General features: G+C 42.8%; 1 protein-coding gene across 1 annotated transcript in view; it reads left to right on the forward strand.

Moving 5' to 3' along the window:
• Window positions 1-1,110: 1,110 nt before the first annotated feature.
• The window catches only part of adra1ab (adrenoceptor alpha 1Ab), a 26,579-nt gene continuing 8,455 nt past the window's right edge, over window positions 1,111-19,234 (forward strand). The window contains exons 1-2 of the mRNA XM_050053250.1: window positions 1,111-1,240; window positions 13,290-14,569. Of these exons, the coding sequence (XP_049909207.1) occupies window positions 13,654-14,569 (916 nt within the window). The 5' untranslated portion in view covers window positions 1,111-1,240; window positions 13,290-13,653. The remainder of the gene's footprint in view (window positions 1,241-13,289; window positions 14,570-19,234) is intronic.

Here is a 19,234-nt window from a genome sequence, read left to right on the forward strand (position 1 = left end):
GTCTCGTTTTGATCACTCAAGAGGGCAGCCAAAAGTGGCCATCCTCTCGCTTTCACCACTCAAGAGGGCCGCCAAAAGGGCACATCCTCTCGTTTTCATAATTCAAGAGGGCAGCTGATAGGGCACATCCTCTCATTTTCGCCACTCAAGAGGGCACTTTAGCGCGGCGTTTTGGTCAAACCACCCCCCCCCCCGAGTTCATCAGTGTTCTGACATAACTGTTAAGGTGGATGAAAGGTCGGGGGGGTCATACAATTTAAACTAGTAATTTAATCAAAACAATGATAAATATCATCAACTAACAATGTCCAACTTCCCTTTCCTGTCTGTGGCACTCAAGATTTTTTATGGTTTTTTTTTATTAAACTCTGAAATCTTAGAAAATAAAAAATTCTTCAACAGCCAGGCACTTTAACAACTACAGTCAACCAGGAGAAGTCTTTGTGTCTATTTTCAACTGCGGATTAACATCAACAAGTATTTGATGTGCCGGTGAGTATTTACAGCATGCATGTGCCATCACCTCAAAATAAACTTGTGTATGTGATCATGGAAATAAAGAAGCATGTTGCCCAGTGTTACAGTGTGCCTCATCTGTGTGTCTTTAATAGTTTGTGGACCGTGATGACCTTCTATAGCACAGAGGAATAAAATGTACCAAGCTTTGGCTACCATGACAATGTTAGTCGGGTATATTTTTAGTTTTATTGGGGTATTTTTATTGTGTTTTTGACAATAAATAAACATAGGGATGGCAACTTATCCTTTAAAATCCGACAAGGAAATTGTGTGTTAATATGCTGTTTGAAAAGTCAATATTAAGAGTTAAGATATTTTATTCCTCCAGTTTTTCATGTCAAAAATTATTTCCTTCCATTATATTTGTAATAAACTCCTTAAAATATAAAAGTTAGCTTAAGTTATTGATGATTATTAATGCACAGTACGAGCGTGATTACAACTCCATTAGCTCCCACACAAAGAATAAATGATCAGGGCGCGTGAACACCAGTTAATTGAATAGTGTGAGTGGCTCGTGCAGGGGGGCGGGGCCTGCCAGGATCAGGTGGGGTGGTCCACTGTGACTTTCTCTCCCACCAGAGGAGGCAGGAGGATGGCAGAAGGGACGGAGGCTCTGCGCTCTCCGTGGCGGACACAATAACGCATGAGCGCTTCCAGAGAAAATTAACTGTTTTCCTTTATGAACTCGGCGCAGTGAGATGCGTGCGCTCTGAGGAAGGTAAGACTTCTTTCTCTCCTCTCCTCCCTTCATCCCACAGCTTACTTCACTGGCTGAGTGACTTCTAATTTCCATAATGGATCGTTATGATTATTTGATTCTTTTCAATCAGGAGGAGGATGTGGTGATTGTTTTTTTTTTAATAGGCCACTGATGAGCACATTGTGAAAATTGCTTTATTTCCACTATCCGTTGCTGATGCTAATTCATGCTGCCTAATGTTCAGTAATTGTTTATTTCTTGCATATTTCAAAACTAGTCAGGTAAAGTTGCAATGTTTTATATTTATAATGGAAAAAAAAATCAACAGGCTGGTTCCCTTTGCAGCCTCATTTATTCTCACAACATTCCCCTCAACAGGTAGGCCATCTTAATATAAGAACACTGATGTGAAATGGGATGTAAATCTAGATTCTTTAAGAATACAAACAAATTGATAAAGGATTATAGCAAGATGGAGCTTAGTGAAATTAAAACATTATGTTCCTGTGGGATTGATCTGCCGTTTGGGACTAAGCGCAAAGAACACAACCTCCCCAGATGGATGAAAGCACAAGACAAACCATTTACTGTAACTGTCCTTTCTGAAGGGCAATGTGCAGCCAGTTGTTCAAGGTTGATAAAACATAATGAGTAATGTCATGTAGGTTTTGAGTTATGACCGGCCCCTCTCACGGAGAGTGCAGCTTTTTAGAAATGTGTAGTAATTCATCACAGCAGTGCACTGCTCCAGAGACCTGACACAAACTGTTGTGTTACAGTGTTTGTAAGAATATGTGAACTCTAGTGGCCTGCACCGGCAGCAGAATAGATTAGCATGTTGAGAGATTCATGTGTGTGCTTGACAAGGATGTTGGATTTCTTTTGTTTGATGTGAATTCAAATAGTGATTGTAGCACTCTTGAAAACATTTTCCGGTTCCAGCTTCTCAAATGTGACGATTTGCTGTTTTTTTTCTGTTTTATATCGCAGTGAATTGATCTTGTTGAATTGTTGGCTGAACAAAAGCAATTTAAAGGTGTCTTTATGCCTCTAGGAACTTGTAATGGGCATTTTTTGTATTTACTGGCATTTGTCAACCCATTAATCAAAAGATAAATTGATGCATTTCCCAAGTAATCGATTGATCGATAAATCAATAACGGAAATAACTATTTGTTCCAGCATTGACTTTGGGCAGAGAAGACAGTAATAAATCAGATGTGTCGCAGGTGAGCTGGTTAGACAAAGTGGTGAAGCTTTAATCTTTGCTGCTACAATCTTGATGGAGAGTGTCTCACAGAATATAATGAATGTGTAGGGATCTGTGTAGCATAATGCAGAGAAGGTCCCGTGACAGAGAGATAGCAAACCCCTGCTGTAAAAAGAAAACAACCTCCTGATCTGCTGCATAGACAAAATGTTTAGGCACAAAAAGAAATAAGTTATGGTAAGGAGAAGTTTGGCTTAAAGCACCCACATGTGGTGGCACAAACGCAGCTGGAAATGTAGCATTGGGTCGCTACAAAACACACATGCGTTTAATGGCACAAAAGCCACTGGAGACACAGCTACAGGTCTCTAAAAAACACACGTTTGATGGCATAATCGCAGCTGGAAACATTGCATAGGGTCGCTAAAAAACACACACGTATAATGGCATAAAAGCTGCTGAAAATCCAGCAACCAGTCACTAAAAATCGTCCACGTTTGATGGCAAAAACACTGCTGGAAATGCAGCAGCAGGTCGCCAAAAAACACCCATGTTTGGTGGCTCGGATGCCACTGGAAATGCAGCGATGGGTCACGGAAAAAAAAACCACGTATGGTGGTACAAATGTCACTGGAAATGTAGCGATGAGTCGCTAAAAAACAGCTACAGGTCTCTGAAAAAAACACGTTTGGTGGCTCAAACACTGCTGGAAATGTAGTGATAGGTCGCTAAAAAAATACACACACGTTTGATGACATAAAAGCTGCTGGAAATGCAGCATCTGGTCATTACAAGTACACATCGTACACACAATAGCCGCTGTAAATGCAGCAACTGCTCACTAAAAATCACCCACATTTAACGTCAAAAACACTGCTTGAAATGCAGCAACAGGTCAGTATTAAAAAAAAAACACATTTGGCGGCATAAAAGCTGCTGAATTGCAGCAACCAGTCACTAAAAGAACACATTTGGTCGCTCAATAGCCGCTGGAATTGCAGCGATGGGTCACCAAAGAAAAACGTTTGTTGGTACAAACATTGCTTGAAACGTAGTTAAGGGTTGCTAAAAAACATCTGACAAAATAGAAAAATAAGTAATCCTCACACCAAGCAGTTTCCATGTAGAGAGATTTTAATGCGGAGTAATGTTTCAAGCCTACGTCTCTTCCTCAGACTTCTGATAAATGACGGAAAGTCGCCCAAATACCTGTGTGGGTGCCTGAATCAGTCACTCTTGATAAATACAGAAGGGTAAAATACCAGCCTATACAAATTGTGAATCCCACATACATTAAGTATTTCATAAAGTTCCCTGGTTAAACAGCCGCCAAACATACATCCAATAAACACATCTGATACGCCACAGTTGCTGCAAATTCTGAGTCACCAGCAGCAGAATGCATTACAGTATAAGCATATATACACAGTCAGGCCACACATAGAAATAAAGGTACACAATAAAAAAAACAGTTTTGAATATACACATAGGTACAAGTATATAAATCACCATGTCTCCCCAGTAGTTGGTAATGCCAAAAGAACCTGAGCTAAACAGCTGTCATATATCTGCACTAGGCGCCTCTGTCTGTTTATCCAACCTTAAAAAAGTTTTTAGAGACAGATAACACCAGTTAGGAAAACATGGAAAGAATCTAAATACTTTGTGCAGCACAGGCGAAGTTAATGTGAGGAAATGACAGAATACAGAATTACAGAATATCAAACTCCTCATTAAGACTTTAGAGGCCAGAGTGCCCAATGTATGTATCCAGAAAAGTTCCAGTATAAGAGCATTGTATTTGTATCTCCCCCTCTGCGTGGATGATTTATCACCTCATTCCACCATACCTTAGAGTGGAAATATTGTGCTTCAGCTTTGAGAGGTGTACAGCCACAGGGCTGGATGGTTCATTGTTCCTGATAGTACTGCAGTGCTCAGCAAAACCAGCTCAGATCAGTGTTAGATCAGTGTTGCTTTCCTTCATTACCAGTGCGTCTAAAAAGTTCACTTGGTCATTGCCAACAATCTCATTTCACTCACAAAACTGTCTCATTCAATCGTCACAACATTAAGGGTATAATTTCATGTGCTCCAACTAAATGCCCATGTGGATTGGCTTATATTGGTAAGACCACCAGACCTTTAAAAAGTATTGCTGAGCACTGCAGAACTAACAGAAATGATTAACATCTTGCACTGTGGCCCATGTTTGGTGGCACAAACGCAGCTGGAAATGCAGCACAGGGTTGCAAAAAAAATCTGGTGTTTTTTTGTTGATCTGGGACAGTGGTCTGCAGCTTGGCAGCCGTCACCCCTTATCACACTGTGCGCCATCCCATACACAAGTGGTTTACAAACGAAACGGGCAAGCCAAAATCTCAAGGCACACCTGTATTTATATCTGTGCACAACAGCTTCTATTACGTGTGTTATTACTTGTATCAGGACATAACAATAGAAGAAATAAGACAGGTAGCTTTCGTGATACGGTCTCTTTTCTTTCGGCGGTAGGTCGTCTTCACTGGTGCTTTGTTGTAATTTGCTCCGTACAATAAAGCGATGACCCCCAGTGAAGGTTTTTCAAATTAAAGTAAATTAAATCACATTTTTTCAGCCAGAGTTTGCCTCTTTATTACGAAATGGGTGCGCACAACATACCGATACAGTCAGTTAAAAATTAATTCACAACTTTTTGTATAGGCCCAGTCAAATATTGCAATAATGATGTGTGGTTATGTGCAGCTCATGTGCATGTAATCAGAGCTACGTCACTTTAGATACATTGATAAGATACGTATGAAATGTACAATGTGACACAGGAACACTCAAAACCGTTAGCACTATAATTGAAATAATTGAGATAGATTCACCTGTATCTCCACGACACAGGATTTATAGCTCGTTTCCGACCCTTGGCCCTTTGCTGCATGTCCTCCACTCTCTCTTCCCCCCTCATGCTCATCCTGTTGTGTCTAATAAAAGTAAGAATAAAAATAAAAATAAGTTAGTCATGAAATAGTTTTTCCATATGCAATGCATTTTTCTTGGCTCTGCTTCGAGCATAAACACCCACAATATCAAAGTTCAATGCAGCGATCAGTTCTCTCTCAACTGTCATGAGGAACAAGTGCTTGAGGCGTTTTTGCATCATCTTAGCCCTCTCTTCATTTTTAATTGTGGACAGAAGACGGACTGACCGCTTCCGTTTGCAATTACTGAGTCAGAAATAGCCACAGCGTGACATTAACATTTAGAAAGCCCTTTGACTACGCAACCAGAAATGCGAGGTTAATGACAGAGACTTCACGCACAGACGCTGGCTTATGGCCCCCCTGAGCACCTGGGCTCCTGGGCCCACGCCTCGTCGGCCTATTTTGTAATCCACCCGTGTTGTCAGGAGGGCTCATACTAATATTGTGCACATTTCCCTTGTGACTGTAATGCTGTCCTGTGCTGTGCTGATTGAATATGCCCATGGTCAGGCTACATTAAGCCATTTAATATGCTCACTAATATTCTGTCTCCTAAAACAAAATCCTAATTATGATTCCAATATGAGGTTTAATTGGCTGCCTTGCTTCAATTGTGTAATGGCCACTCAGGCTGAGGCTAACGGGAAAGTTTCTTCAAGGGCAAAGCACTGTCTTTCTGTGAGATCCACTAATGCAATAAAATGAGCAGTGCACTTTGGATTTCAGATGTAAATTGGAGTGTAATGATGTCCGCTGATAGCTTTTAATCAAATATCTGCAGGGTAGGGGAGAGGCGTGCGGTCCCACTGTTGGGACGCGCCGCTGGTCAGCTGAAAGAAAACACACTTAGGGATGCAACTAGTGATGGATTTCTATTAATCGCCAGGAAATGTTTTAAATTAATTAAATAAACATGTATTTTAAATTCATAAGCATCTCTCAGAGGTTAAGGGACTGTGTTCAACTTGTTTCTGCTGAGCAGCAGTGCAAAACCCAGAGATATTCAATTTAGGGACTGTTCATTGTTTATTAGGGGAGGAGGGGGGGTGGCTAATTTCTGAAGCAAAATGCAAATCCTCCTCACACATCGCATCATCACACAAGCTGTGTGTGCAGCTCAGCAGAATACGGGTTATTGTTTTGCTGAAAAAAAGCCCTCTAATGAATGATTAGAGAAAAGTAACATCAAACACTGACTGAAAAAAATACTGCAAGGTATTACACCATAAAATCAAATCATGATCTGACCCCTCTGTCAGATGGACCACACCATCTCACAGCACCTGCGGGGGGATGGGAGCATCAGATGGTGATAACAATACATTGATTTATCATGTCAATATATGTAACTTGTATTGTCAGTGATTTAAGTCACTAAGTAAATTGTAATGATCCAATTTAAAGGTCAACTATAAACCTTTTGTGGGGCCCCCTGTTGCTTTGGTCTGGGGTCATCTATACCTTTTGATGCCCCCCTGAGGGTGGGCCTGCACACACTCACACATCACAGCTCGCACACCATCAGCATTAGTAACATGAGCTTAAAGCTTATCAATAACTGGGCACTGCAGGCGTTGGTAGATTTAAAAACATGAAAAGGAAATCCTGGAGTTGAAAAAAGCCTTGATCTTTTTAAAAAAAAAGATATTTTTAGGGCTTTTTTTAATGGATAGGACAGTTCTTTTAGTGTGAAGGGGGTATAGAGAGGGAATGACATGCAGCAAAGGGCCATAGGTTAGGAACAAACCTGCAGTCACTGCAGCAAGGACAAAGCTCCACTAGGTGAGCTAATGGGCGCCCTTATTTTATTTTTATATTTTTTGTACGGGATCTGGTTAGTACAAACAACTTATATCTGGGAAATTTTTAACAGCGATGAGATAGCACTATTTTAAGCTTAGATTTGGTTATATTTCCTGATGGGAGTGTTCGTGGCATGTGCTCAAAGACCATTTTAAAGATCCAAAGATAATTTCTGTTTTTACAGTTTCTGCCTGTGATAAATGGCGTAGTTTTGGTGTTTTCTTTTAAGAAAACATGCCTTTTAAACCCACCAGAGGGTTTTGGGGGTTAAAAGTGTAGAATAAATACAAAATACACCCTTTTAAAGTTTGTTCCTCCCCTTAGCTAGCCTGGAAATCCAGACTCAAATCTAGAAAGATTTTGAGTCTGGCCCTCACCGATACACCCTTCCTACCCAAGGGGCAGCACTAACTGAGACATATTAAATGCCGCCGCACGTTGGATAGCACAATAGCCAATCAGAGCAAAAAACAAGGTGACGTATTCATTGCACTAAGCCCCATTGTTTTGCCGACCAGTGGGGCTAACTGATATATTATGCTTTTGCCGTATCCCGTCGGTAAAACAGTCTTCTGTTCCTCTCTCAAGGAAAAAGATAAGTGTAGTTGGCTTAGCGTTTCTTCCAAAGCTAAATTGAATGGACGTGGTCCTTCGGCAGCTGCCATCTTGGCTGTTTACTTTTCGATTCCTACGGCGTAGCGCTGTCCCAGAGCCCGCCTCTGTCAGATAAACTGATCTGATTGGTCCGATGGCGATTCAGCGGGCTCTGCTCGTCGGTAGTCTGGGGCCGTTTAGTGGCCGTTTTGGTAAGGAACCGGAACCAGGGTGAGAGAGACAGGATCCGGAATTCGATGGATGCGCCTATACGTCAAAATAAAAGCACCAAGCTAATACAAATGTGGTGAAACTTTTTAATTTAAAGAATATAATTTACAAGAAAAGCCCCAAGCCATTTAGTTAAGCTTTTTCTTTTATTGTAAATCGATGGTGCGCCAGAATTTAAAGTTTTACTTTGGTGAACACTTTTACTTTGGTGAATTGGGTGATTTCCGGATCCACTCTCTAGACTGGAACCAGAATCCAGACAAAATTCAGAGTGAATGGAAACCAGGCTCTTCGCCATACGTGAAGAGCCTGGTGATGCAAGGCTAGCTCGTCGGGGCCAGATTCCCGTGCAGAGCAAATTTGAATTTGCTGGGCCAGATTCCCGTGCAGAGCAAATTTGAATTTGCTAGGGGCGGGGCATCTGGATTTCCAGGTTACCCCTTAGCCAAAATTAAGAAAAACATAAGTCCTACTACTACTCAGTACTTACAATTTTTTTGACATGCCTCTCCCGTCGTGCAACACCCCCTTCCCTCTCACAGATAACGAACACTCCCTTAGACCAGTGGTCCAGATTTCTCCTTACTCATTAGTTCGAGGCCCCACAGTTTAACACATTCAGTGTCGTACTTGTGTTCGGCCATGTTGTTGAGCTAGTTTGCTCTCTCTGTCAAGCAGCTGTCCATTAGTCACTCACTCTACAGCAGAAAACAACACTTCAGCATAAAAGCTCTGCGCTGGAATTTTACCCTACCTAAAAGATAAAGTGTGTTTTTCATACACTTGACACATTTGCAAGTCACTTGCCGTCCATTCAGAATGGGCCCACTTTTGCCACCAGATGGGAACCACTGCCTTAGAATACCATTAAAAAGAGAGACAATAAATCATATTTTAGAGGCTGAAATGAGCAGTATTTGGTATTTTTGCTCGATAAATGATTAACAGTTAATCAATTACAGCTTCAGGAAGGTAGATAGATTAAATGCATTGACATTTTCATGCTCTCTTTCCGGTAGGGCACAGGTCAACGCATCAATTGGTTTTGTGACATTTATTGTTTATTGTTATACAGACCCACTCCATACTTGTAGGTCAGTTGACTCACTCAAGCATTTCTTTCTCTTCAGTTCTGTATCTTTTGTTTTGGTACCTCAGGACTGCCCCTGTCCTCTTGACAAAACCCAAGCAGCTCGACAGAGTTTCTCTGATAATCCTCCTTTCCTGGAGGGAGAAAATTATGAATAAAAGATGCCAAAAACTCACAGCACAAGGCTGGAGAGGGCGGGAAGGCAGTCAATAGTGCAACAGACTGAAAAGGTCATTTAACACATCTTAGACCACTTCATCATTTTGTCACAGCCCTGCTATCACCCTGCCCCTTCCATGCTAATACACGCATGAATGAAACATGAAGCGAAAGGATATGCAGAGGAGCCTTTACTCTGAGATTAAGCGATGTCTTCAGCCTCGGGCCAATCAAATATAACGTGTGAGCTGAGCAGCTGCAGGACGTAGATGTGACAGCTGTCCCACACTTGCTGCTCTGGTTTTTAACTTCAGGAAAGACGTGTTTCACTGAATAATGTCGATTCATCTTTGCTGCATTGTTTCTACTGTAACACCTCAGGTCAATGCTAATCTATTTCCTGCCTGACACTTTACACAGTAGTACTCAAACACAGGTGGGCTGAGGAAATAAACTTTTTAGACGCGGTTAATCTCCTTTGCGCAGGCACTTCACCGCACCGAGAAATCTCATTACAACTGTAAATGTATTCCAAATATCACTGCGTTTATCCATCCTGCCGAAACAATCCGAGATATCCATTCACCGCCTATTTGGTTTCACTTCCCCCTCGGGCTACTGACGCTGGAAATCCAAGCATCAAGTGTTTATTTGGGTGAATTTCGTTCCGCCTCGTGGTGGGATGTGCAGCAGGCAAAAGCCTTTGATCCTGCACGAACATGTGACAAGCATGACTCTGTTCTCCGAAAGGCTTTATCGCAACTGCTTCTTTCATTCTTTTTTCCTCGCCGCCGTTTATCTCACTCGGTGACATCCCAGATCTCCAACACGTACGCGGAGAGTGGTACTGAGTGGGACTATCAGTGGGCCCGAGCCTGTGCCTCGCTAATATAGTGCTCTCCTGGAGGTTCAATTCCTGGCTTGTCATCCGGCGTTTGAGTTAGAGCCCAGCTTGCAGACGCGAGGCCTTCAAGGAAGCCATCACAGCCTCCTGCTGAATGTCTGATCTTAAAAGAATATATATCTCGGCTTTCATTTATCTTTGTCGACCCTGCATGGCTGGCTGGTTTTCTCATAATGCCACAGATGATTTTCACTTTGCCCCCAAGGATCCTTATGCTGCTGTGGTGTCCTTGTCTTTCACCCTGTTGTCTTTGATTATCTTTTTCCCTCCCTTCTATTATAATACCAACCAGCCACACTGCACACAGGCTCACAGTAAAGAGACATTTTCCTTTATATCATGGATACTCAACTTGCTGTGTCTGAAGGCCACATTTGCAAAATGACCGGCAGCCAGGGGCCAGTTAATGAACAAACAGGGATAATAGCCTATTTATCAGGACAGATAATAAAAATGGTGTTTGCTGTCCTCGCTCATCTCTGACAATAGGAAAATTCAGCCGCAGCAGCCCCATAAAGGTCAGGTGTACACTGGGGCGTTTCTAGGATTTCAGGATATTTGGGGTTTAGCCTGGATCTCCGTGTTCCAAGCATTTTTTCTTTTTTTTTCCATAAACATGCTCTATTTTGAGACTTTTCCATGCACTCCAGCACCTTATTGACTTTCAAACTGCATACAAAAATCCTCAGTGTGAATCAGCTTATTTAAATTGTGAATTAGACAATGCTTGGCAGGCCATCTGGACACCGTGGGTCGTAAAGGTCCAGTGTGTAGGATTTAGGGGAATACAGTGGCTGCTGCTGGTCTTTCAAACAGGGGAAGGAAACACCTGAACTGTACTGCACAAACAGTGAAAATGAGCTATATGGCTTATGGAAATAAGGAAATCCAGACGGCACTCTGTCGGAAGACTCCACTCACAAATCTCCGCATGGGACTGAGCTCGAAATGCGACAATGCCGGTGTGTATTTCCAAAGTGCTATCAATCACAAAGGGGTTCAGCCTTTTAGACAGTTCCTCCAATCATCATGCATACACCAAGCGTTCTCTCCTGCCTACCGCTCCATTAGGTCCCAGGGAAGCTGAGCCTCCCTGGAAGTGACGATTTTGTCACATTTATCCAATGACCGTCTCGTTTTGCTGCATGAAAAAAACCTGCTCAGCGCTGTCTCATAGGAATGCTTGGAGGCTCCGCGTCCACCGTGTAGACACGAGAATGTATGACAGGGAGGTCGCGTTTGAAAACTGGTGATAAATAGCTGATGTTTGAACATCATAGTCACGATGTGAAACGCATCCTAGCACACGTTTAATGCAATGTAAATTCTTATTTTAAAGTAAATTCAATAGTGCATATTTGACCATTTCTTCTATGAAATTTTAGAGGTTCAGCTTCCCTTGTTGTCTCAGACCAATCGTCCCTGGGGGGATATATTGGCAGAAATGGAATATAATATAGTAAGTATGTTTCCTTTAGTGTATAACCACCTGTAAATAAGAATGGTTGTGTTTTTGTTACCTTAGAATGAGCCGTTTATATCTACATAAGGAGCAGGTCCTCATATACGGAGATCAATTGCACCGCAGTATTTCTACAGTAGTCCAGAACGGACAAACCAAACACCGCCATAGTTAGGAACCCCTATGCAAGGAAGCGGGAAACTGCTTCAGTCAGAGTTCTTAGGGGTTCAAATCACCTGGTCCATGTGTTTTGGAGAGGAGACCTCTACGGATAATTGAGCTCCCTGCAAAACCCTCTGGAACGTCTGGATCCAACCCGGTCTCACTCCGAAGTCGGCGAAATCTGGTGCTTGGGCAGTGACTTGCAGCACTAGACACTGACAAAAAAAGCCATCCTTTAACGTTGGCATGATACACAGCCGGTCGTCGATATAGTTGAACAGCGCTCGGTGGCATCAGGGGGAAACGGGGCGGGACAAGAACAGAAGTTAAAGCGGTGAAAGTCCAAGTAGGGCCAACTTTCATCCAGGAGAGCGGTGTTTGCATCTCGTAGGATTCTAAATCCAAACCCTGTTCTTTTTTCCTAAACCCAACCACGTGTGTTAGTTGTTGGAGGAAAAAAATGTCAATTTGCGTTGTTGTACTGACGTAGTGCTTTTATTTTGAAAGAGACTGAATGCAAAAGGTAAGTATTTTGAAAGAAGACAATGCATGTAACAGGCAGAACTTGACATGGTGTCCCAGACTATCAACAACCAACGCACCCAGGGTACCTTTCCCATCATATCTGGACGTGGAAAGTCCATGACCAAACATGGATATGCGACGAGGTCCGAGTGAGGATGTGTTGCTGGATCTTAAGATAGAGAAAAAAGCAGAGCACACATTGGCAGATGCTTTAGCCTGCAGCTTGTCTCCAACACGCCAGACAGTGTCAGAGAAACACTGATTTGTAACCTGAAACAGCTTCATTCAGTGTTTTTATCAGCTCAAATCATTTGTTTTTAAGAGGAAGTGACCTGTTTGGATAATTTGGCTCTTGGTAAAACCCTCCTGAATGATTAACACTGAAAGAATTCTACCTAGGAGAAGTTTCAGCAGGGTGCAATCTACAATACTAACTATAAACCACTAAACCCCCTCCTAAATATTACACACTGTTCCTTTGAACCTGCTGATCTGTCTGTTTAAATAAAGGTTCAATAAACATCAGATAAAGTAATGGGATGTTTTATGGCGGCTGTTTGCTTCCAAAAAGACATGTAGGCTGTCGTGTTTTTTTGGATGAAAAGGAAATTGTGAATGCCACTTACGTAGTTCACTCAACCCCCATTTTCTCTAATGCAGCTGTAATGAGGGGAGAAGAATGTGCAAATAGAGCGGCTGTGTGCTGTGGAAAAAAGAAAAGACTACTGAGTGATATTTTTACACTTTAATCAAAACTGGGTGCTGTGTGGTGATTTATTTTTTTGCAATTTTCCTTTAATGTGTTGTACGCGTGAAGTTTTGATTAGTTCCCACGCTGCGGAAGAAAGAGCAGCACTTAAGAGGTAATGAGCCTGCTTGTGGGTATTTATAAAAGCCTTGGATTATGAATGTGTTCTTAAATCTACTTTTATCTCTTTTCTTGTTTTTAAAGGTTTCCTGCGATGAAGCCTGTCAGTGCGGCTGAACATGACATTCCAAATCCATCAGTGGCCGCCACTTAAAACATGAATATTTGTCATTTCTATTAAGCTGCTCCGGACTAAAATGACAAACTGTGGCAGTGGATGACATTCTGCCAAGGGACCCGGGCCAAGGCCACGTGATCAATGGAGCGCTGGCAATCTACAAATGAACTGGAGGAGCGGTTGATGCAGCAGGAAAAGCTTTTATCCTCTGCATGAGGAGGAGCAGGAAAAGGCGGAGGGTTGAAACTGTAGTAATTGAGGAACAGATGTGGCATGAGTGTCATCAATCTGCAAGCCACTTGCACAATTTAATACACCCAACAGATTACAATGTTTCCTGCTGAGAACATTAGTGTATTCTCCGCAGCGGATGGCTGTCCCAACTGCAGCTCCTCCACCCACCCAGAGGTGGATGTAGCCAAGGCGGTGGTTCTGGGGCTGGTGCTGGTGGTGTTTGTAGTGTTTGGGGTCCTTGGCAACATCCTGGTCATCCTGTCAGTGTTGTTCCACAACCACTGGCGCTCCGTGACACATTACTTCATCGCCAACCTGGCAGCGGCAGACCTGCTGCTCAGCGCTGCAGTCCTGCCCTTCTCCGCCACCTCGGAGGCTCTCGGGAGATGGGTGTTTGGCCGGTCCTTCTGCAGCGTCTGGGCCGCTCTGGATGTCCTCTGCTGCACCGCTTCGATCCTCAGCCTGTGTGTGATCTCCATCGACCGCTACCTGGCTGTCAGCTACCCTCTGCACTACCCTGCCATGGCTACAGGGCGGCGAGGCCTGACAGCTGTAGCTGCTCTGTGGGGACTCTCTGCTGCGATATCTGTAGGCCCTCTGTTTGGCTGGAAGGAGCCCGACCCGGAAGATGAGACAGTGTGCCGAATCACGGAGGAGCCCGGCTACGCTTTGTTCTCAGCACTGGGATCTTTCTACATACCTCTGGCCATCATCCTGGCCATGTACTGCCGTGTGTATACCGTGGCAAAGAGAGAGACGAAAACCCTCCGGAAGGGCAGCAAGGGAGAAGGAGTTGAGACAGACGGGGTGATGCTGAGGATACACAGAGGGAACTCTGCTCAGACAGGGAAGCAGGAAGAGGACGAGGGGACCCCGACACATAAACACACATCCTTCTCCCTGCCAAAGCTGCTGAAGTTCTCGAGAGAAGAGAAGGCAGCTAAGACGCTCGGCATTGTTGTCGGGTGCTTCATTCTGTGCTGGCTCCCTTTTTTCCTGGTTTTACCCATTGGTAGGTACCTCACTACACATCTGCTTCTTATTATAGTCAAGTCACAAAGGTAAAGCTCTGCTTTTAAGTTGTTCAACTAACAGTTGCTTGCAGCAGTTGTGGAGGAGTGTTATCACTCATTTGGTGTTTCTGGCCACCTGGCAATGTGAGTTCAGTGATCTCTTTTAGCTCTGTTTTTGGTCTCCACCAACTCCTGTCTGCATCTATTTCTGTCTGTGCCCGCCTACATGCCAGCCTTATACCAAATCAAATCAAGTTTATTTATATAGCACATTTAAAATCAGCTGCATCAGGTAGCTTACTCACCTGGAAGTTGCAGTTCCTCCGCAATTTCCTTCCATGCAGCGTTTTTTTTTCTCGCGGTCATGATAGCAGCTGGAGGAAACATCAAATAAACAAGGCTTCTGCTGCCACAGCTCCACCAAACTGTCCTCTTTCTGGGAGTTCCACAGACTTCTTTTTGTTCGTTTTACCTCCATGGCAAGCGATCATTTGTTTGGGTTTAGCGCCGGTGTCGCAGTGACCATTGTGTCATTTCGTGCTGCATTTCTCTTGGTTGATTAGTAGACGTAGGTCATAGCAGCTGCCACACTGTGAGATAGTCATCCTAAATTTCTGACACTGTCAGAATTTTATCTCAGGTTATCTTTGGTCACAAGACGTTGACAACAGCCGTCCTTGAATCTGTCTCACAGTGCGACGTAAGACCACCCTTTTAGAGCCACGACCAAAGATATCGCCATGTTTCTCCCACGATGGCCATCTTTCGTCTGGGACAGCCCAAAATCGCACAGTGTATACCGGCCATAAGGCGCTCTCTTTGTCGTCTTGACGTTCCAGTAAAATCAAACATGTTTAATATTATTGTAAATTATTAGTCTTTGCTCATGCAAATACTGAGGTTTATTGACATGAACATTGTCAACAATAGGTTTGCTCTCTCCAGCACCAAACAAGAAGCAGCAAACAAGGCAGACAATAATCACGATGGGTGAAAACGGAGGAGAAATTGTTGGAGTTGTGGAGTGAACAAGATTCTGTGCTTAAATCTTTTTTCTTTTTTTTTTAAATCTCATAGTGCAGCTAACTAACGGAGGCTGTACGCAAATACAGTTTATCTTTATGAATTATACCGATACCTAATTGATAATAATACTGTTGACACACATTTGTGTTTCTAGAGTTGTGTGTTTTGCAGACATGTAAGAAAAAAATTTAAATATCATATTTCTTAAAAGGGAGTTTTGCGTGATATTTTCAACCAGAAGCAGCACAGGGAATCATCTCAAAAGGAATCCAGATGCAAGGCCTTTGCACAGAGTCCGTTTTTTAAATCCCTTCATCCGAAGATTCCGATGTGTTTTATTATTCTATTCTTTGTGAAAATTTGCATTACGTGACAAAATGAAAACACACATTTCCTCCTTTGCCTCTCTCCACTGGAGTTACCTATCTGGCTGACCTACTCCCTCCCTGTCTTTCACTTGGTGCCACAGCTGCATGAAGGGGTGAAGCTGTCCTTCCTTTCTGTCCTCCATATTCTTTGTGCAGTCCACATCCTTCTCCTCGTCAACATAATCCACCTGAATATTACCATCTGACCTGTTGAAAGTGAGCTATCTGAGTTATGAAATGATTCTGTGTGACCCTGTTGCTCTGTCTTGTCTCGGCTGTATCCTGCTGCCACATTTTCTTCACTGATTCTTGGTCAAACGTCTCTAAAGGCTCTGACGGTGTTACGGACTAGTCAAGTCTAGGGATGTCAACAGCTCAGATGATGGGCTAGCCCTAACCTGGAGTGTGTCATTGAAGGAAACAAATGGAGGAAAGAACGGAACAGCGGACTGGTTTGCCAGGCGTGAGAAATAATACAGATAGGCCAGCTTACCAGGTCCGCAGGCTAGGTGCATTCAGAGGCTGGTCAGTCAGTCCAGGCACCGTCAGCTCCGTCCTGGCTCTTCCCAGTAGTTCAGTTTTTTGTAGTTAAAATGGATCCGAAAACAAACATAAACTGGTTTCGCTCTCAAAGAGTCGGTGGCTTGGCTGGGTGTGTGTGTGGCTGCCGTCCTCTTCAGCAGCACTTTCAAACGTGGCGACTCCTCATGACATGGCAGCAAACATTTTTACTCTACCGCACTCACACACCTGAACCTTGTCACCTCATTAACTAACTCCAGAGGGTGCGTGCGCACCTCAACAACGTGATGTAAACAAACACTCAGCTCAACCATACCTTTATTTCTCAGTGGAAACCAGTCCAAAATGTAAATGAAAGACAAGGAAAAGAGAAGAGGAACTATAATCCTCCTATCACTCCCAACAGACAGATGCGAAAAACACAGAAAATCTAACCTGTTCTGAAAATTTTAATGGACAAAAGTTTCGGACTCGGTGTGCAAACATGATTGACACAACGTGAGGTTATATTATTTTTAGATGTGTGACAATAGTGGACAAAAAACCCCAGACTAGGTAGGCAAAGGCCTGTCGTCTTGCAAATAGTGACTCTGCAAGATCCCCAGTCTGCAAAATCTTACATTGCGTAACTAAAAACTCAAACTGTCTGTAGATGCGAGAAGGTGTCAGGCTTCAGTTTGTTAAAAAGCATTTTATAAGTCTTCTAGATTATGGAAGGCATTAGCTGCTAAATGCTCCACCTGCTAGCCTCTAACCGTGTCCATCTGCTGTCTGGTGCTGAGCAGGTAGTGCACAGTCACTGAGAGCAGCTGCCTGCTGGAACGACGTGAGAGATCAGAACAGTCGAGCAGCAGAGCAGACAGCGAAGCAACGAGCTGGAACTCACTGTAAATCCACAGAGAGCTGCAGAGTCTGCTGATAATTCTCTGTGGGTTCATCACTACAGTATGAGCGACAGCTTTCACATCCATGCAGTGTTTTCACAGTCATTTAATACAGCAGCTTTAATGAAATAAAGGATGGGAGCCACAGATTCTGTCTCTCTTTCTTTTAATAACCCATTTTGTAAGACAGTTTAATTATTTGGTACATTTTTATGCATCTATTGTTTTTTTTTATTATTTTGTTTTAATACACAACAGAAAGTAATGTGATACTTCTGCAGCAATTTACTGAAATCACTGACAACACAAATTATATGAATTAACATGATAGATAAATGTCATTTTATAATTAAAACACATTTCTGATAATCAAGCCAGATCACTTTGCATTTTTTCCATTCATTTCAAGATGGCAGGACTATGATACAGTTTGTAGACATGTGCCAAGTAGAAACTACGCAAGAGGAACTGATGAGTTTTCTTAAACAGAAGGTAAACAAGCAACTGAACAGTTATGTAACAGCAGATATTTGCTGCAGCTTTCAGGAGAGGTGGAAAGTTAAATACTTTTTCACTAAAAAAAAGCATATGCCCCCTGTTTTTTTCACATTATCTCATCTGGTCCTCATTCAGAAAAGTCTATACACCCCTGTGTTTGGTGATTCATTGTTCTAATAGGCTGGTTATTATTTGCCTTAAAAAAGACAAATATGCAGCTTTAATTTGATTGTAAGGATCAAAACATTTACTGGGAACAAGCACTCTCAATGTTTAGGGGACCCATTTTCATTCAGATAACTTGAGGTGAGAGTTTAACGGACCGCTTTGAAAACCGCCATGAATGGAACAACTAGTGAAGTAGCTGAGACTAGACACACAAGACTCTGGAGACAGCTCAGGTAAAAAGGTAGGTTTGGTACACGGAAGTACCATCAGTGGAGGCAAACAAATCCAACAGGGATGAGGCAGAGGCAGAGTCAATAAAGAGGCTACATCCAAAAAAAGAAAAGAAGAGGACACAGGGAAACAAAAGGCTGGAACGCTAGACACACAAAGAGCCAAGATGAACTGGCACTGAGAGAAAACAAGACACACACTAAATACTCTGGTGAGGGGAAGGATAACGAGACACAGGTGAGGCTAATCAGGGCGGGACAGACAATCAGACACAGGTGAAGTCATCAAAAGGGAGGGAAAACACACAGGGGCAGGAGGTGAAGTGTTTCCAAGTAAAACAGGAAACAACATGAATTAATAAAATAAAAATTTCACCAAAATTTGACAAGCTATGCCGACATGTTTGTTACCAATTGATGCCTTAGGTTGACTAGCTTAATAAGATACCACTATCTTCACGCCAAAGACAGAAATAATGACCTACAGCCATTTTCACTAGAGGGGCAAGTGGGTGGGGAAGTTGTATCAGGGTGGTCATGGCCAGCCTGGTGCCGTCTTGGGTGCACCGGAGCTTGTAATTTTGAACCAATGAGGACTGTTACGAACTGGCTTCCAGGCCAGGTATAGAGAAATCTTCCAGAAATAAAACTTCTTAATATTGTGATACTAATCCATACCCATATACTACAGCATACCATGCTATGACTTAGTCATACCAAAAATTAGGAAAAATAAATAAATTTGGCCACAGGGGGAGCCACAGCGATCCGTCGCATTTTAGCCATTTTCAAGCATTTTCCTGTTGTTATAGCGCCACCCAGTTGCCAATTAGAGTTAAATTTCTCCAGTCACCTTGAGGCGTCCTGTTCTACATATCTACCAAGTTTAGTAAAAATCCATATGGCTGTTAGGCCTAGATAAGAAATTAGCTCTCTAGCGCCCCCATTTTGTTTGATCGGGTCAATAA

This window comes from Epinephelus moara, chromosome 9 (assembly GCF_006386435.1).
Source record: "Epinephelus moara isolate mb chromosome 9, YSFRI_EMoa_1.0, whole genome shotgun sequence".
In the NCBI taxonomy this organism is placed as follows: Eukaryota; Metazoa; Chordata; class Actinopteri; order Perciformes; family Serranidae; genus Epinephelus; species Epinephelus moara.